The 17,830-nt window shown below is 39.1% G+C and overlaps 1 protein-coding gene across 17 annotated transcripts in view; it reads right to left on the minus strand.

Moving 5' to 3' along the window:
* Positions 1-17,830, minus strand: part of USP54 (ubiquitin specific peptidase 54) — a 119,567-nt gene that overhangs the window by 50,614 nt on the left and 51,123 nt on the right. For 14 of the 17 annotated variants that reach the window (XM_019745795.2, XM_019745793.2, XM_074339584.1 and 11 more), the window contains exons 2-3: positions 12,036-12,854; positions 8,512-8,604 (exon numbers count right to left, since the gene is read on the minus strand). In XM_019745795.2, the coding sequence (XP_019601354.2) occupies positions 8,512-8,604; positions 12,036-12,182 (240 nt within the window). In that variant the 5' untranslated portion in view covers positions 12,183-12,854. The remainder of the gene's footprint in view (positions 1-8,511; positions 8,605-12,035; positions 12,855-17,830) is intronic. The other 3 variants (XM_019745799.2, XM_019745798.2, XM_019745796.2) reach the window with 1 other exon arrangement.

A 17,830-nucleotide genomic window follows, 5' to 3' on the forward strand; every position in this document is an offset into this window, starting at 1 on the left:
GAGCTGATTGTCCAGCTAGGTCTTATTTTTGGGGAAACACAGTATAAACATATTGCTGAGCTAAATAAGACACACATACATACAAATTTATACAAAATTATTCCATTTAAAATAAATATTCAAAAACAAATAATTATTAGATTACATTGTTTAAGAATGGATACAAAGGTAGTACAACTATCAGATCAAACAAGAAAACAATTACCACAAACATCAAGAAAGTGGTTACCCCTGGAAGGAAGAAGATGACGTGATTGAGAAAGAAGGAAAAGAGAATATCTATGGTACTGGCAATATTCTATTTTGACCTAAAGAGTTGTTACACGGATGTTCTTTATGATTACTCATTATACTGGATCTCTGTTGGACTTTTACATAAAAGTCTTGTATCTTTTTTGTTAGATCTATTCATATCTACTTTATATATTTGTTGCTATTATACGTGCTCTTTTTAAATTGTATTTTTATTAGTTGCCAGGCTATAGAAATACAATTGAATGTTATACCTTGAACTTATAAGCAACAAACTGCTAAATTCTCTTATTGATTCTACTGAGAGATCAGTAGATTCTTTGGGATTTTTTAAAAAAGCCAATCATATCATCTGCAAGTAATGACAACCTTCTTTCTAAAATGTATCTATCCTTTGTTTTTCTTGTCTGATTATACTTACTAGAAACTAGTTCAATGATGAATTATATTATTTTCATGTTCCATAAAAATATTTTTAAAATAGGGAACAAAAGAGACAGCTTATCAGACCACCCAGGTGCTGATAGTCCATCCCAGGTTTACTTCTCTATACAATCATCATCCTTTCTATTCTCTCAGAAAATGAAGACCTTGAGACTGGATAAAGGAATATCTTAGAAACTATGGCTAGTCTAACAATTAAAATTTCTCTGTTATTAGAAAGAAGTTCAGCTCATCCATACCATCAAATTAATCCACCTGCATTATAAATCTATTTAAAATTTTACAATTAAGTGCACAATAATTAACAGAATGCAAACAATGCTATCTAAAACATGAACTATGTGTAAACAAGAGCCTAATTATTTAATATTTATATAGCACTGAGGTATTGAAAAGCACTTTAGGGGGGGAAAATCAAAATTTTAATATACTCCCAATATAATAAAAGAGGCAATGAAGGAAAAGAAATGTAATGGATAGATCAGGCAGTTACATGATGAGGAAAGCAGCAGAATTCCAACACATCTTCAGAGTAATAAAGACCCAAAACACAGCCTTCGATCCTTTAAACCCATTTACCAATCTATCATAAGCAATTACTTCTCTGAAAGAGTCCCAACATATATCCTCAGCCCCTATAGGTTGAAAAACAACTTCTTTTCTGTACTTGGATGTCTCAGAAGGTGTCCCATAAAGTCTGGTGGTAAGTTTTTGTCAACTTTGGCTTATATAATCATATCGATTTATATTAGAGTAACAATTTGTCCCTCTGGAAAATAAAACATAACAAGACTGTGACAGTCAGTTCTCCAGGATTCAAATCTCTCTAGTAAGTATGTTGCTGTTTTTTTTGGTTTAAAGCCATGAATGAGATTTTCTTTTGACTTGCTAACCAAATGATCACTACATTTTTTTTCTTTATCTAAAATTAGATTAAAGGATTTTCGATCAGGTGTGCATTCTCCTCACATGACCACATAAAAATCACAACTAAACTACAGAACAACACTCACTGAAAATTGCCTGAAGTCTAGCTGAACTGAAATCCTACAACTAGGGACATACAGAAGCAGCCACCTCAAGACTGGTAGGCTGGGCAGGCTGGTCCCACACCTGCCTGTGTTGGTTAAAAATTGGGAGGGAGGGCCGGCCTGGTGGTTCAGCCGGTTAGAGCTCTGTGCTCCTAACTCCGAAGGCTGCCAATTCGATTCCTACATGGGCCAGTCGGCTCTCAACCACAAGGTTGCCAGTTCAATTCCTTGAGTCCCGCAAGGGACGGTGGGCAGCGCCCCCTGCAACTAAAATTGAACACAGCACCTTGAGCTGACCTGCCACTGAGCACCCAGATGGCTCAGTTGGTTGGAGCGCGTCCTCTCAACCATAAGGTTGCCGGTTTCGACTCCCGCAAGGGATGATGGGCTCTGCCCCCTGCAACTAGCAACAGCAACTGGACCTGGAGCTGAGCTGCGCCCCCCACAACTAAGACTGAAAGGACAACAACTTGAAGCTAAATGGCACCCTCCACAACTAAGATTGAAAGGACAACAACTTGACTTGGAAAAAAGAGTCCTGGAAGTACACAATGTTCCCCAATAAAGTCCTGTTCCCCTTCACCAATAAAATCTTTAAAAAAAAAAAAAAAAAATCGGGAGGGATTATCTCAGCTGCAGAAGTTCCCCCTAGAGAGAAGTCCTCCCCAGCACTGAACTTCTGGCTCTGAAAACCAGCGGAGATCGTGGCTGAGTGAGACAGAGGGCTGCTGGAGTCCCAGACTTTCCTCTTAAAGGGCCCACACAAGGACTTACTCGCTGACAGACTCACTCACTCTGAGCTCATCATTGGGGCAGCAGATACAATGGCACAAGGAACAGAGGAGGAGGAACTGAATTGTCTGGCTTCAGGGTGAGGGCTAGAGGTGCAGCGCTCCTCCAGATGGAAATGCTGGAGAACTCAATGTTCCTTTGTTGAGTCCTCCCACCTCTGGGCATGCAGAGGCAGGCAGCAGCCATATCTGAGTCTCCATCAATCTGACTAACACTCTTTGCCCCACCCTGGTGATTCCCTGAGAAACTGCCCGCCCAAGCAGCTTCCAGTGGCTTTTCCAAACAAACAGCTGGTCTTGGCTCGTGACGTGGACTATCCTAAAATCTCTTAAAAGTTCACAAAACCGGGGCCGGCCTGGTGGCTCAGGCAGTTAGAGCTCCATGCTCGTAACTCCGAAGGCTGCCGGTTCGATTCCCACATGGGCCAGTGGGCTCTCAACCACAAGGTTGCCAGTTCGATTCCTTGAGTCCCGCAAGGGATGGTGGGCTCTGCCCCCTGCAACTAAGATTGAACATGGCACCATGAGCTGAGCTGCCTCCCGCATGACTCAGGTGGTTGGAGCGCGGGCTCTCAACCACAAGGTTGCCGGTTCGACTCCCGCACGGGATGGTGGGCTGGATGGTGGACTGTGCCCCCTGCAACTAGAAACGGCGACTGGACCTGGAGCTGAGCTGCACCCTCAACAACTAAGACTAAAAGGACAACAACTTGAAGCTGAACGGCACCCTCCACAACTAAGATTGACAACAACTTGACCTGGAAAAAAGGCCTGGAAGTACACACTGTTCCCCAATAAAGTCCTGTTCCCCTTCCCCAATAAAGCCTTAAAAAAAAAAGAAAGGCTTAAAAAAAAAAAAAAGAAAGTTCACAAAACCCAAACAAGCAGAATTTGGCCTCAGAGTATCCCTATCCCGTACCTTGTGCTGAGAAGCCCCAAGCATGGCACTCATGGCAGCCAGCCTCAGTTCCCAGGTTGGCCTCTACCAGGTACCTCTAAGCCCAGCGCGGGTGGCTGCCATCCGTAGATTGCTTTGTGGCTCATCCCAGGTGGCTCTGAGCAAGGCACAGACTGTGGCTGAACTTGGCCTGTAGTGCAGCCCCTCCCAGGAGGTTCCAGGCCCGGCATGTCCAGTAGCCAGCTTCAGACAAAGCCAGAGCACCACCCAACTGCCTCTGCAGGTGACACACCCAACGGGCAGACAAGGAGGGCACTAACTAGGGTCAGCCTCTGCACAACAGCTCCTCCACTACAGTCATGTCCAGACCTCACAACCAATCAGCCCAAGGGTCAATCCCTCCCATGATGTCAAACAGCAACCAAGGCTCAACTACAACAGAAGGGCACACACAATCCATACAAGGTATACATGTGGAGCACCCAGCTCAGGTGACCAGGGAGACTGTGCCACTGGGCCCCATAGGACATCTTCCACATTAGGCCACTCTACTAAGACCGGGAGACATACCAGTCCTACCTAACACATAAAAACAAACACAGGGAGGCAGCCAAAATGGGGAGACAAAGAAACATGACCCAAATGAAAGAACAAAACAAAGCTCCAGAAAAAAGAACTAAATAAAATGGAGACAAGCAATCCACCAGACACAAGAGTTCAAAACACTGGTCATAAGGCTGCTCAATGACCTCAGGGAGAACTTCAAAGAGATAGGAAACATAGAAAAGGAGATGGAAAATTAAAAAGAACCAGTCAGAAATAAAGACTATATAACTGAAATAAAGAATACATTAGGGGCGGCCGAATGGTTTAGTTGGTTAGAGCACGAGCTCTGAACAACAGGGTTGCTGGTTCGATTCCCACATGGGCCAGTGAGCCGCACCCCCTGCAACTAAGATTGAAGACAACGAACTGCTGCTGAGCTTCTAGAGGGGCGCCCAGATGGCTCAGTTGGTTACAGCGCGAGCTCTCAACAAGGTTGCTGGTTCAATTCCTGCATGGGATAGTTGCTCCCTGCAACTAAAGATTGAAAAGGGTGACTGGACTTGGAGTTGAGCTGCGCCCTCCACAACTAGATTGAAGGACAACGACTTGGAGCTGATGGGCCCTGGAGAAACACACTGTTCCCCAATATTCCCCGATTAAAATAAAAATAAATACATTAGAGGGAATCAATAGTAGATTAGATGAAGCAGAGGATCGAATCAGCAATTTAGAAGATAAGGTAGCAAAAAATACCCAAACAGAATAGCAGAAAGAGAAAAAAGAATCCAAAAAAATTAGGACAGCTTAAGGGGCCTCTGGGACAACAAGAAGCGTACCAACATTCGCATTATAGGGGTAGTACCAGAAAGAGAAGAGAGAAGCAAGGAATTTAAAACCTATTTCAAGAAAGAATATTGGAAAACTTCCCTAACCTTTATTTCCTTATTCCACGAAGGAAATAAATATGAAGCCCAGGAAGTGCAGAGTCCCACACAAGATGAACCCAAAGAGGCCCACACCAAGACAAATCATAATTAAACTGCCATAATTAAAATGCCAAAGGTTAAAGACAAAAAGAGAATCTTAAAAGCAGAAAGAAAAAAGCAGTTAGTTACTTACAAGGGAGCTCCCATAAGACTGTCAGCAGATTTCTCAACAGAAACTTTGCAGGCCAGAAGGGATGGGCATGAAATATTCAAAGTGATGAAAAGCAAGGACCTACAACCAAGATTACTCTACCGAGCAAAGCTATCATTTAGAATTGAAGGATAGATAAAGAGCTCCCCAGACAAGAAAAAGCTAAAAGAGTTCATCATCACCAAACCAGAATTACAAAGAATCTTAGAGGGACTTCAAGACGAAAATAAAAAATATGAATAATACCATGGCAATAACTACATATCTATCAACAATTACTTTCAATGTAAATAGATTAAATGCTTCAATCAAAAGATAGGGTGGCTGAATGGATAAGAAAATAAGACCCTTACATATGCTGCCTACATGAGACTCTCACTTCATATCGAAAGACACACATAGACTTAAAGTAAAGGAATGAAAAAAGGTATTTCATGAAAATGGAAAGGAAAATAAAAGCTGCAGTAGCAATACTTGCACCAGACAAAATAGACTTTCAAAACAACTGCTATAACAAGAGACAAAGAAGGACCCAACAATCCCACTTATAGGTATTTATCCGAAGAAACCCAAAATGCTACGTCAAGGGGATGTGTGCATCCGTATGTTCATTGCAGCAATGTTTACAATGGCCAAGATGTGGAGGCAGCCTGGGTGTCCGTCGATGGATAAGTGGATAAAAAGTAGATGGTACATGTATACAATGGAATATTGCTCAGCCAGGGAAGGGAATGGGTTCTTGCCACCTGCAGTGGCACGGGTGGACTTGGAGGGTGCTGTGCTGAGTGGAGTATGTCAGACAGAGACAGACAGATGAAATGTGATTTTGCTTACATGTGGAATCTAAAGAACAAAATAAACAAACAAACAAAACAGAAACAAACTCATACATACAGAGAATATTTTGATGGCTGCCAGATGGTGGGGGTGGGGAGTGAAAAAGGGGAAGGAATTAAAAAGTACAAATTGGTTGTTACAAAGCAGTCATGGGGATGTAAAGTAAAGCATAAGGAATAAAGTCAATAATATGGTAATAAATATGTACAGTGCCAGGTGGATATTAGACTAGTCAGGGGGATCACTTCCTAAATTATATAAATGTCAAACCACTATGCTGTACACCTGAAATTAATATAAAATAATACTGAATGTCAACTGTAAATGAAATATTGTTAAAGAAGGGGAAAAAGGTGCAGGGGAATAAGAGGTCCAAATTTCCAGGTATAAAACAAATAAGTAACAGGGATATAATTAATGTACAGCATGTAGAATATAGTCAACAGTATTGTCTTAGCATGGTACAGTGGTAGAGGGTTGGTGGACTTATCATGGTGATCACTTCTTTAGGTATATAAATGTTGACTATTGTCTACACCTGAAACTAATATAATATAGTATGCTAGCTATATTTTAATAAAAATCTTATTAAGAATGTATGTAGGAGGGGGCCTGCCTGGTGGCTCAGGCTGTTAGGGCTCCATGCTCCTAATGCCGAAGGCTGCTGGTTCGATTCCCACATGGGCCAGTGGGCTCTCAACCACAAGGTTGCCAGTTCGATTCCTTGACTCCCGCAGGGGATGGTGGGCAGCGCCCCCTGCAACTAAAATTGAACATGGCACCTTGAGCTGAGCTGCCGCTGAGCTCCAGAATGGCTCAGTTGGTTGGAATGCGTCCTCTCAACCACAAGGTTGCTGGTTCGACTCCCGCAAGGGATGGTGGGCTTTGCCCCTGCAACTAGCAACGGCAACTGGACCTGGCCTTGAGCTGCGCCCTCCACAACTAAGATCGAAAGGACAACAACTTGAAGCTGAACGGCACCCTCCACAACTAAGATTGAAAAGACAACAACTTGACTTGGAAAAAAGTCCTAGAAGTACACACTGTTCCCCAATAAAGTCCTGTTCCCCTTCCCCAACAACAACAACAACAACAACAAAATAAAATAGAAAATAATAAAAAAAGAAGTTATACTTAAAAAAAAAAAAAAAAAAAATGTATGTAGGAGGAAAAACACAAAATTTAAAAATGTATGGTTATAAATAGCAAAACAAAACAAAACACCAAAATTGTCATGAGGATAGGAAGTACAGCATAAGTAATATGGTTAGTAATACTGTAATGACTATGTATGGTGTCAGATGGGTACTAGATTTAGCAGGGTGATCACTTCTTACGTTATATAAATGTCTAATCACTATGTTGTACACCTGAAACTAATATAATATTGTATGTCACCTGTATTGAAAAATCAAAAAATTTTAAAAAACTTAAAATTCATGCTGGTCTAAAACTTGTTTTGAGTCAGTTGTTGCAAATAACCAATATTACCGGAAAATTCTCCTGTATTTCTTGGTCCCAATTTGTACTCTAAGATGTAAAAGCAACTAAACATATCATCATCACACACAAGCATCTCTGTGACAAACCAAGAATTCAGACTTCATGAGATTGAATAATGACTGGAAGCTTACTCAGAACTCAAGCCGACTCATCCATCTATAAATAATCCACTGTGTATCTGGACAGAAAACACAGAGAAGCTACATGTTGGGAAAGAGATAAAGTAATGGAGAATGGGCTCTCTATACATCCTAGTTCTGCCTCTATAGCAGCATACCTAAAATCTCTGAGTCAGAAGTCTCTCACTTTAGGCTATTTTCTTTGTTTCTAAATGAATCCTCAGTTTCATTTTATTCAGAAATGAAAACCTAGAGTCAGACAGTAGGGTAGGGAACTGGCATAAAGAATCTATTAAATATGGTAATGGGAAACATTAGGGAATAGGGAAATGGGAAAATTTTAATACTGACTTTTCTTTTTTTTTTTTTTTTTAACTTTTATTTATTTAAGTGTGTTTTTCCAGGACCCATCAGCTCCAAGTCAAGTAGCTGTTTCAATCTAGTTGTGGAGGGCGCAGCTCACTGGCCCATGTGGGGATCGAACCGGCAACCCTGGTGTTATGAGCATTGCACCCTAACCAACTGAGCTAACCAGCTGCCCCCCCCTGACTTTTCTTAATAAGACGAATTTGTTGCTAAATTTAGCTTTAGCAGGCAATAGTTAATTCCATTAAGAACACTTGGGTTGTTTATGCTTTCAAAATTAAAATTCAGAATTAGCTTTTCAGGTAAATACTCAAAGTCTAATTAATAAGTACATTTGAATTTTATCCTATCACATTAAATAGAGCTGTGTGGGCAAAAAGGTTCAGAAAAACAGACTCAAGCCAAGGAGACATTCTCTGAAGCAAGAAAAATTAATCATATTCATCCTTTGCACTAAACCAGAGGCAGATTAATTCAGTAACAACTCCTTTGGCGTCACCGTGATTAATCAAAAATCTCCTCAGTATTGATCATACGGCAACCTAACAGTAGTAGTGAGAAGAAACCAATCTAAAGTGCTTACTTACCTTGAGAGCACAAAAGATGCAGGAATCTCCCATGCATTTGTGAGTTGTAAGCTGCCTGAAGCTACGGCGGAAGATATCCAAGTGCCACAAAACCTGGCAAGAAAGGGAAAAATACTTCATTATTCCATAAAAATTAGTCCATTTGATTTTGAACTCAAGAGTTCAAGGAAACATAGGTAATGTTTACAGAAGATACCTTTATTCCCAAGAGAAAAGCTCATTCTAGTATGTTAAATGTCAAAAAAGGTGAGGCGGTAACTAACAAGAGAGATAGATGAACATATTCTGGAAAAAAACATTAATTTGAACATGAAGGAAGGTGACACGAGAAAATATGGCATATAACATACATTAAGTGTGACCCTGAAGAGCAAATTTATGGTTTACTAGCTGCAGAATAGGATTTATTTTAATGGTCCACACAAGAAAAGCAAGACTATTTTAAAACTTATTTAGAAGCTTGAATCGTAGTGTGGAATTTTGTCTTTATTAGATTTCTCAATTTTTGGAGAGAGTTGTGACCTCCTTAAGTGAACAGATTAAAAATAAAGGTGATATCAACTACGAGAAATCATGTCCATAATATGTAACCTTGATATGATGTGATGAAAATGACACCTTATTTTTATGGTTTTCCTCTCAAAAACCCATAACCCCAGTCTAATCATGAGGAAAACATCAAACAAGTTCCAACAGTGGAACATCCTACAAAATACTTGAATAGTAGTCCTCAAAATTGTCAAGATCATCAAAAACAAGGAACTTCTGAGAAACTGTCAAAGCCAAGAGGAGCCTAAGAAACATGACAAGTAACTGTAAATGTGGTATCCTGGATGGGATCCTGGAATAGAAAGACACTAAGTAAAAACTACTAAGTAAATATGAATAAACTATGGGCTTTGGTTAAAAAAGAAATGGTGTAATATATAACATCATGCCTTAGGAAACTCCTCTTGCCTAGAAAACATTTAAATGGCACCACATATAAAAAGGCATTACACTTCTGGAGCCCCAGATCATAGCACACCTCTGGAGTTCCTTTCTTAGGTGTCTCAAGGTATACTGTGTTTCCGTGAAAATAAGACCGGGTCTTACATTAATTTTTGCTCCAAAAGACACATTAGGACTTACGTTCAGGGGATGTCATCCTGAAAAATCATGCTAGGGTTTATTTTCCGGTTAGGTATTATTTTCGGGGAAACATGGTATATTCCAAAAGTTCTCTGAAACATACTATGCGCCCAAATAAGTAACACCTTTTTATAACAAATATAATGGGTTCAACACATCTGTGGTGAACAGAACTTTCGCATCAAAAATTAGAATGTTAGTTCACAGAAACAATTATTTAAAACTTATAACATGATTATAACAGGCACTCCAAAACCATCAATGACACAATCTTTAAGTATATAGAAGAGTGTGTGTGAGTGTGAGTGTGTGTGTGTGTGTGTGTGTGTGTGTGTGTGTGTGTAGTATGTGCTCCATATAGCACCGGAAATTACAAGAAAGTCATAATATTATTGTTTCAATTGACAGTATAGAAGAACATACAGAAAGAAACAAAATTCTAAAATCAGAGCTATGGCTGGGAAGGAGGTAAACAGAAACACACCTGTATCAACACCCTTTTTTGCCTGCTTCTAAATTTCAAAAGTATTATTAGTTACCCAAAAACCTAATAGTATCACCTGGGGAAAAAACCTAACCAACCCCACCCAACTGCATGAAATTGGTGGTAGTAATTAGTGAAAATACTTAAACTCTTTCTATAGGCTTCACAGCATAGTATTTTTTAATGTTTTCAAATAAAAATTTGGAAACTGAGTATGAAACTCTAATTACATAAATAAGCCTGGCAAGATTCTTGTACGATGAATGAGGAAGCTGAAATACTATTACCTGTACCAGGTCACAACAGTAGTCTACAGAAGGGCTAAAAGCAGAACCCAGGTCTCCTAATTCCTAAGCCCAGTACATTTTATATCAAATACTGTCTTGTTTTCTCTCATTAGCAACTTATTTTCTCCTTGCATCTGAGGTGTAAAGCTAATATTTCACCCAGGCATAATTATCTTTGGTGGCAAATTTCATTTACTCTTACTCCGAAAAGCCTAAAGAGGGGAAAGGGATTACTTGAAAGGCCAAAAGGGATGAACGAACCTAACACTCTATGGGCCTAAGCAGATCAGGCGGACAGACAGGAAGCTTTGGGATTCTGAGACCACTAAGTTGCCAGGCAACACCAAAAGGGGAAATCCAGAGCAGGGGAACTGACTCTCCACTAGCTCTGTTCAAGCATATCTGACCAGACACCAATTATGAGCTACTACAGGTGAGCTCAGAGGAAGGAGATAAAGAAGTGGACAAAGACTGGACTTCATTCAGTGTGTGTGCTAAAAGCCTGAATATTATGAGACAAGAATAATATACCTGAAACTCCTTCACTTGTGGAAAGAATGTTGCTTTCTATAAGAGAGAAAAGCAACTAGGGTGACAAGACACCTTGGTCTCAAAGGGGGGAAAATAAAGGAAACAGTAGAGACTATTCAGGAAAAAAGTCAATAAATGAGAAGTAAGATAATCTAATCCATGTATTTCCCCTTTAGGAAGGTAAGTAGTAGTAGTTAGTTATTATTTCTATTATCGTTATTAATTCCCTTTTTTACAAATGAGGTCATTGAGACTCAGAGATAAAGTGACTTGCCTAAGATCACACAGATAAACTTAAAAAATGATCTCAGGCTGCTGACCTCAAACAGAGACTGTCAAGTATTGCATTTAAAACAATTACTAGAAACACAGTACCAGCAGCCGCTATGGAAGGCAGTGTGGAGGTTCCTCAAAAAATTACGAATAGAATTACCATATGACCCAGCAATCCCTCTCCTGGGTATCTACCCAAAAAATCTGGAAACATTTATATATAAAGACATGTGTGCTCCAATGTTCATTGCAGCTTTGTTTACGGTGGCCAAGACATGGAAACAACCAAAATGTCCTTCGATAGATGAATGGATAAAGAACTTGTGGTATATATACACAATGGAATACTATTCAGCGGTAAGAAAAGATGAAATAGGAACATTTGTGACAACATGGATGGATCTTGAGAGTATAATGCTAAGCAAAATAAGTGAGACAGAAAAAGCAGAGAACCATATGATTTCACTGATATGTGGTATATAAACCGAAAACAACAAAAGAACAAGACAAACAAATGAGAAACAAAAACTCATAGACACAGACAATAGTTTAGTGGTTACCAGAAGGTAAAAGGGGTGGGGGGTGGGAGATGAGGGTAAGGGGGATCAAACACATGGCGATGGAAGGAGAACTGACTCTGGGTGGTGAACACACAACGGGATTTATAGATGATGTAATACAGAATTGTACACCTGAAATCTATGTAATTTTACTAACAACTATCACCCCAATAAATTTTAAAAATAAATAAATAAAAAGAAATACAGCACCAGCAATGAAAAGTCAAAGTTCCCCAAAAAGAGCGAACTTGCCCTTACCTGCAAGGCGCTGTTGAGGAAGCAGCTGTTTTGCCCTGGCTCATTGCTGAGCCCTTTGCTGGGGGCGATGGAGGTTGAGCTTCGAGGAGCAAACATCCCTTGGACACTCCCACGGCTCCCTGAAAAATAATTTCTCTTCCAAGACATCGTTCCAATTTAGCCTGAAAACACAGAGGTTTTGTATCTTCTGGAGAGGGAGTTTCTGTCTGCTGAAGTCCTTAATAGAAAGAGCATCCAGAAGTTAATGAGTATGTGCTGATTTTGCCTTTACAACCTTCCAAACATCACAGATGTAGCTCCAGGAACACAGGTATCCTCTTAGATCCACATGACAGAGCCATCCCCCACTTGCTCCAAACAAGGAGCAAAATTGAACATGGCACAGGACTAACACAAACAGAAATCCTTGAGTATTGCTTCCTTCTATTTTTCTTGAACTGCTTCCATAAAATCCGGGTGAAGTGGCTGTAATCCTCAACTCCAACAGAATCCAGGATCAGGGTAGGGTGTGCTCCTTAGGCTTGTTACTAATGCTTCTTGTGGATTGAAAAGTTTTCCAACTGGAAGGAGAGGCAGACAGATAAGCAAGAATCCAACACAAACCTCCTCTTGTCCCATCATCCTCTGAAGTAAAATCTCAAGTCCTAAGCAACTGACATAGATTCCACAAAGCTAAGAAGCTTGCTTGAATAACACGGGGTTTTTGTTGTTGCTGTTTTTTAGTATCCCCCAAACATCTTCCATCATTCCATCCAGAACTTCGGAAAGTCTCTTCTCCTCTCTTCCTCTGTGACTAGAATAGCCAGCTGTGCCAGAGAGCTTTAACAGACAGAGAAAAAAAAAAAATCAAAAGCTTGCGTCACTTAATGACTCTACTGGCTTTGTGCTGTTCTGCCAAGATCAACGTTGCCTCACCTCTCACTATAAACTTGAAACCTTGGCAAACAATGCCAAGAAAAAAAAAACAACAACAAAAAGGAGAAACCAAAGAGGAAAAAAAAAGGTATGAGCAGCTTTACTTTCATGGGAAACTTCTCTAAAATTTTCTAGATGGACAAAATAAAAGAATGCTGATGGACAAAAATAAAAACTAAATACAGACTCAGGCTAACAAAAAAATTACCATGGGAGTACACACAAAACTAGGAATTGAAAGTTTCTTTTGGATGTTAAGTAAAGAAACTTTTAAAAGATGTTTTACATGTTCATGGATATGAAAGCCTATTTAAAGGTGGGAGGGCCAAGATACCAGTATGGACTCTCTTCTAAGTAAAGATGTCCCATCCCAGAGAAACACTTATGGTAAGTAAACCGTATGTCCTTAACATCAGCCCAAAAGAACTAAATCTCCTTCCCTGTTTGTTTGTATATTATATTTTTGCCAAAAGATCAGAGAGATAATTTGGGCTACAAATCACTTAACCCTCAGATTATATCCAAGGCGCTCACCATCAGAGGCTATCCATTGACCAACATTAGTTCTCAACTAATTAAAATGCCAGTGAGTCAACAGGGAGAAATACCAAAGCAAACACCTTCCCTGGAAGGAAATGCTTCTAATCTCTAGCTTCATATTTTCCTCTAAGGCTGCCATGACCACAAAAGGGGAAAAAAAAAAAGGAAAAAAAAAAAAGGAAAAAATTAAGAATGTTAAATGTTAAATTTGGTTTCTAATAGTTCCTCAAGCTTCTCCCATCCCACCATCACATGGGACCACCTAAAAAAAGCAAAAGTGCTATATCTTAACCATTCTCTGGGAGATCACCTAGCATTTCCACAGTGCGTCCAGTGGAAATATTGAGGCACATGAACATTAAATGGTTGCACAAGACTGTTCTTTCTCTTCTCTAAATTCCCAGACTATTTATAATCAACATGTCACAATTAAAGTATTTGATTATATAGTGTAAAGTCATATTATTCTCTATTTGTTTTTATTACTTTCTATTTGTTTTATATGGTGTCAGTCACAAGTCCTAAATATGACTGTATGAGATGAAATACTAATTACTGTCAGACATGTGCTAAACACTGTACTTACATTCTTTACTCAGTCTTCACAACAGCCCTAACACGTAGGTATTAATAGTTCCATTTCATGGAAGAGTAAAGTGAGGCTTAAAGACATTAACTTGCCCAAATCAAAGCTGGTAAGTGGCGGAGCTAGAATTGTTTGACTCTGATAATGTGACTTCATTATGTATTTTATTATACTATTCCAAAAGCTCCTATCACAATGCTAGTCATAAGGAGGTATTCAATAAATATTGCCTGGTAGTTAGCATTGGCACCAGGAAAGATTTCACGTCTCCCACACAGACTCCAAGACCCTCAAGTCTCTACACACACCCTCAAACACACCCCACTCCCGGCCGCTAAGCAACTTCCAACAAGCTGTGCAGCATTCCTTCAGCTCAACTGCTGCAGAGGAATGACAAGTACCAAGGCTCCACTTTGCTCAAAAGGACTTGGCAGGCAGGTGGGGTTTCCAGTGTCCACATTAGGCGTTTACTGAAACTCAGCCTGCCCTATGATACACACCCCTAAGTTCAGGGAGCAAAGGGGGAAAAGGCAGTAGCAGAAAAAAAAAGATTCTCGGGTTCTGAAAGGCAGTATTATGTAGGGTAAGGCAATAAGCCCTCACGCTTGCTCTAGGGATGTCAGAAACTAGAGGTGAGAGCCAAAAAGAACAAAGCCAAGAGAGGCAGTAACAAACAGTCCAAAGAAACACTGATGACAAAATATTTCACTTAAGTTGCAGGTGTAGCACCAAACAATATAATCCATCTCCAAGGCCATCTACTAAAGATATATGAGAAAGTAAATTGAGTTCTACCCAAATGGCTCTAACAACCTATTTAAAAGAAGAAAAAGAACTTCTTAAGCAATGCGTAAGTATTTAGGGGTAAAAAAAGCATAATGTCTGTAACTTACTCATAAATGGCTCAGAAGAAAAAAATTATAAATATATCTGGATATAAGAGGGTGTTCGTGTGTATATGTATATATGAAGAGAGAAAATGGTAAAGCAAATAAAGATAGCAAAATGTTAATTAACAACAGGTAAATATGGCTGAAGAATATATGGGAATTACTTGTACCATTTCTTGCAGCTTCTCTAAGTTTTAAATTATATTTTTAAGTTGAAAAGAAATACCTGTAAAATTTAAAAAAAGAATTTAGAATTATGTAAAAATTACCTGCACTATATGCAGTATTATTCAATGCAAAATCATAACTAAAATTACTAAGCTAGTAGATAATAATATCAAGTCAGATGATATTGGCAATACTAAACAAAAAAGAAAAAGAGAAGAGGGAGGCATGTGAAAGTACTAGCAAGTTTTCAAAACAAGCAATGAATAATGAATTCACCAAATGAATGAACTGCTGTGCCTAAAAGTAGAAAAGTAAATTTGGTTTGGACACCTCAGGATACCAGAAAGTGGCAAGCTACCAGAAATAAGTCTTCTAATTGTATAAAAAGAACAATGGCCCTAGGGTAAGTGATATGTCAGCACAATTTACGTGCTTGAAGAAACATTTTAATTTTACCATTATTTTTAAAATACAAAGTTTAACTTAAAAAGGCAGAAAACTGAGGCTATTACAAGGAATAGGGTAACATTCTAGAAGGTCAACAAAGAATGACCATGTTCAACTAATCAATGATTCAAATGGAAAAACCATGAAGAGTATCTCAGTTTCTGAAAGAACACTAGCCCCATTACTAGTGATTAAAGCCAAAAATAACCCAAACATCAGGAAGCCAAACTGCACTACACTGAGATATCCAAACAGGATAATCAGGAAAGTTACTCATATTTCAAGTTTCTGTTATTCTATACAGCAGTTTACTTGTAATTTACTCAAGAAACTAGGTTTGCCCTGATAAATCAGCAGGCAATTACCTCAGTTCGTTGGTATACTCCACATGTCAACAATCCAAACCATAGCTATCATATCTTAGTGGTCATTGTTACTGGAACCCCGAGGTTTTTCTTTGAGTCTGCCTGCCTGTGTGCAGTAGCCCAAAGAAATCCACGAGCAGTATGGAAAGAGAGTTTGCAGTATAGAATGAGAAAAACAGTTTAAAATTGAATTAGGCAGTACAGAGGTGGGAGCTTATGCTCTCTAAAACCCAACTCCCAGATGGTGTGTAGGTTACAGGTCATAAAGGGCAAAAATCACAAGACACTGTGGGTTAGAGGCTCAGGGTCATGCTGGGAACTGATTGGTTGGAGGTGATAAGACTAAATCATTTCTTCAGGTCTTTCCTACAGCTCTGAGGTCTTTTCCAGCATTCCTCTGTCTCATGGGAAAGTAGCCAGGGAGTCATTCCACCTTAGGGCTCAGGAGCTGAAAGGTAACTTAGGTCAAGATGTTATCTTCAGCCTGCCAGAGGTCCAGACCACATGACCATTAATTAATCAAGTCACAGCTACTGTCTTCTGCTGCCCTGGGGATTGCCAGTTATCCAGGGAAAGGCGAGGTCTCCAAAGCGTATATATAGAGAGGGGGATATGATCTCTAGAGCTAGGATTTAAAACTAAATTTAATCAAAATCATTAGGATCCTCGGTTTCATTATTATGTGGATTGAAATTAGTTAATACATGCAAAGTGCTAATATCAATGTCTGGCATATAGTAATTGCTATATAAATTATTGTTATTATTACCTTTCAAACATCCCTTCCTTACGAGCTCTTTTCCCTTTAAATATAACCAAACACATATCCGATATAAAAAAAAGCCAGCAACAACAAAGACCATCTTGAACTTATTCACTCCTATACCTACTACCGTCCTAAACTTTCTTCAAGCTTTCATCACTAAATGTCTCTACAATTAATAATTTATAACTGCTGCCTCTCCTTGTTTACCATCAATCTCTTCATAACATGGTATTGTTCCTTCACTCCAAGACCACCATTTTACTCCATGGAACATTCACTTTCTAAAGAAATCTCCTAATTTCTTTTTCTTTTAATATCATTGTTAATATTTTAATCATTGATAACATTTTAAGATTTACCCTTAAACATTTTTTTATTAACTTATTGGGGTGACAATAGTTAGTAAAATTACATAGGATTCAAGTGTACATTTCTATAATACATCATCTATATATCACATTACATGCTCACCACCCAAAATCAGTTCTCCTTCCATCACCATGTATTTGACCCCTTTTATCCTCTTTTACCACCCCTCTCCCCCCTTACCCTCTGGTAACCACTAAACTGTTGTCTGTGAGCTTTCGTTTCTTTGTTTGTTTGTCTTATTCCTTTGTTGCCTTCAGTTTTATATCCCACATATGAGTGAAGTCATATGGTTCTCAACTTTTTCTGTCCGACTTATTTCACTTAGCATAATAATCTCAAGATCCAACCATGTCGTCGCAAGTGGCACTATTTCATCTTTTCTTACAGCAGAGTAATAGTCTATTGTGTGTATACACTACATCTTCTTTATCCAATCATCTATCGAAGGACACTTTGGTTATTTTCATGTCTTGGCCACCATAAATAACACTGCAGTAAACATCGGAGTACATACATCTTTACAGATAAATGTTTTCAGATTTCTTGGCTAAATACTCAGGAAAGGGATTGCTGGGTCATATGGTAATTCTATTTTTAATTTTTTGATGCTGCTTTTTCATAGCGGCTGTACCAATTTACATTCCCACCAACAGTGTATGAGGATTCTTTTTTCTCCACAGCCTCTCCAACACTTGTTATTATTTGTCTTGATGACAGCCATTCTAACAGGTGTGATATGATATCTCATT

This window comes from Rhinolophus sinicus, linkage group LG07 (assembly GCF_036562045.2).
Source record: "Rhinolophus sinicus isolate RSC01 linkage group LG07, ASM3656204v1, whole genome shotgun sequence".
NCBI classification, from domain to species: domain Eukaryota; kingdom Metazoa; phylum Chordata; class Mammalia; order Chiroptera; family Rhinolophidae; genus Rhinolophus; species Rhinolophus sinicus.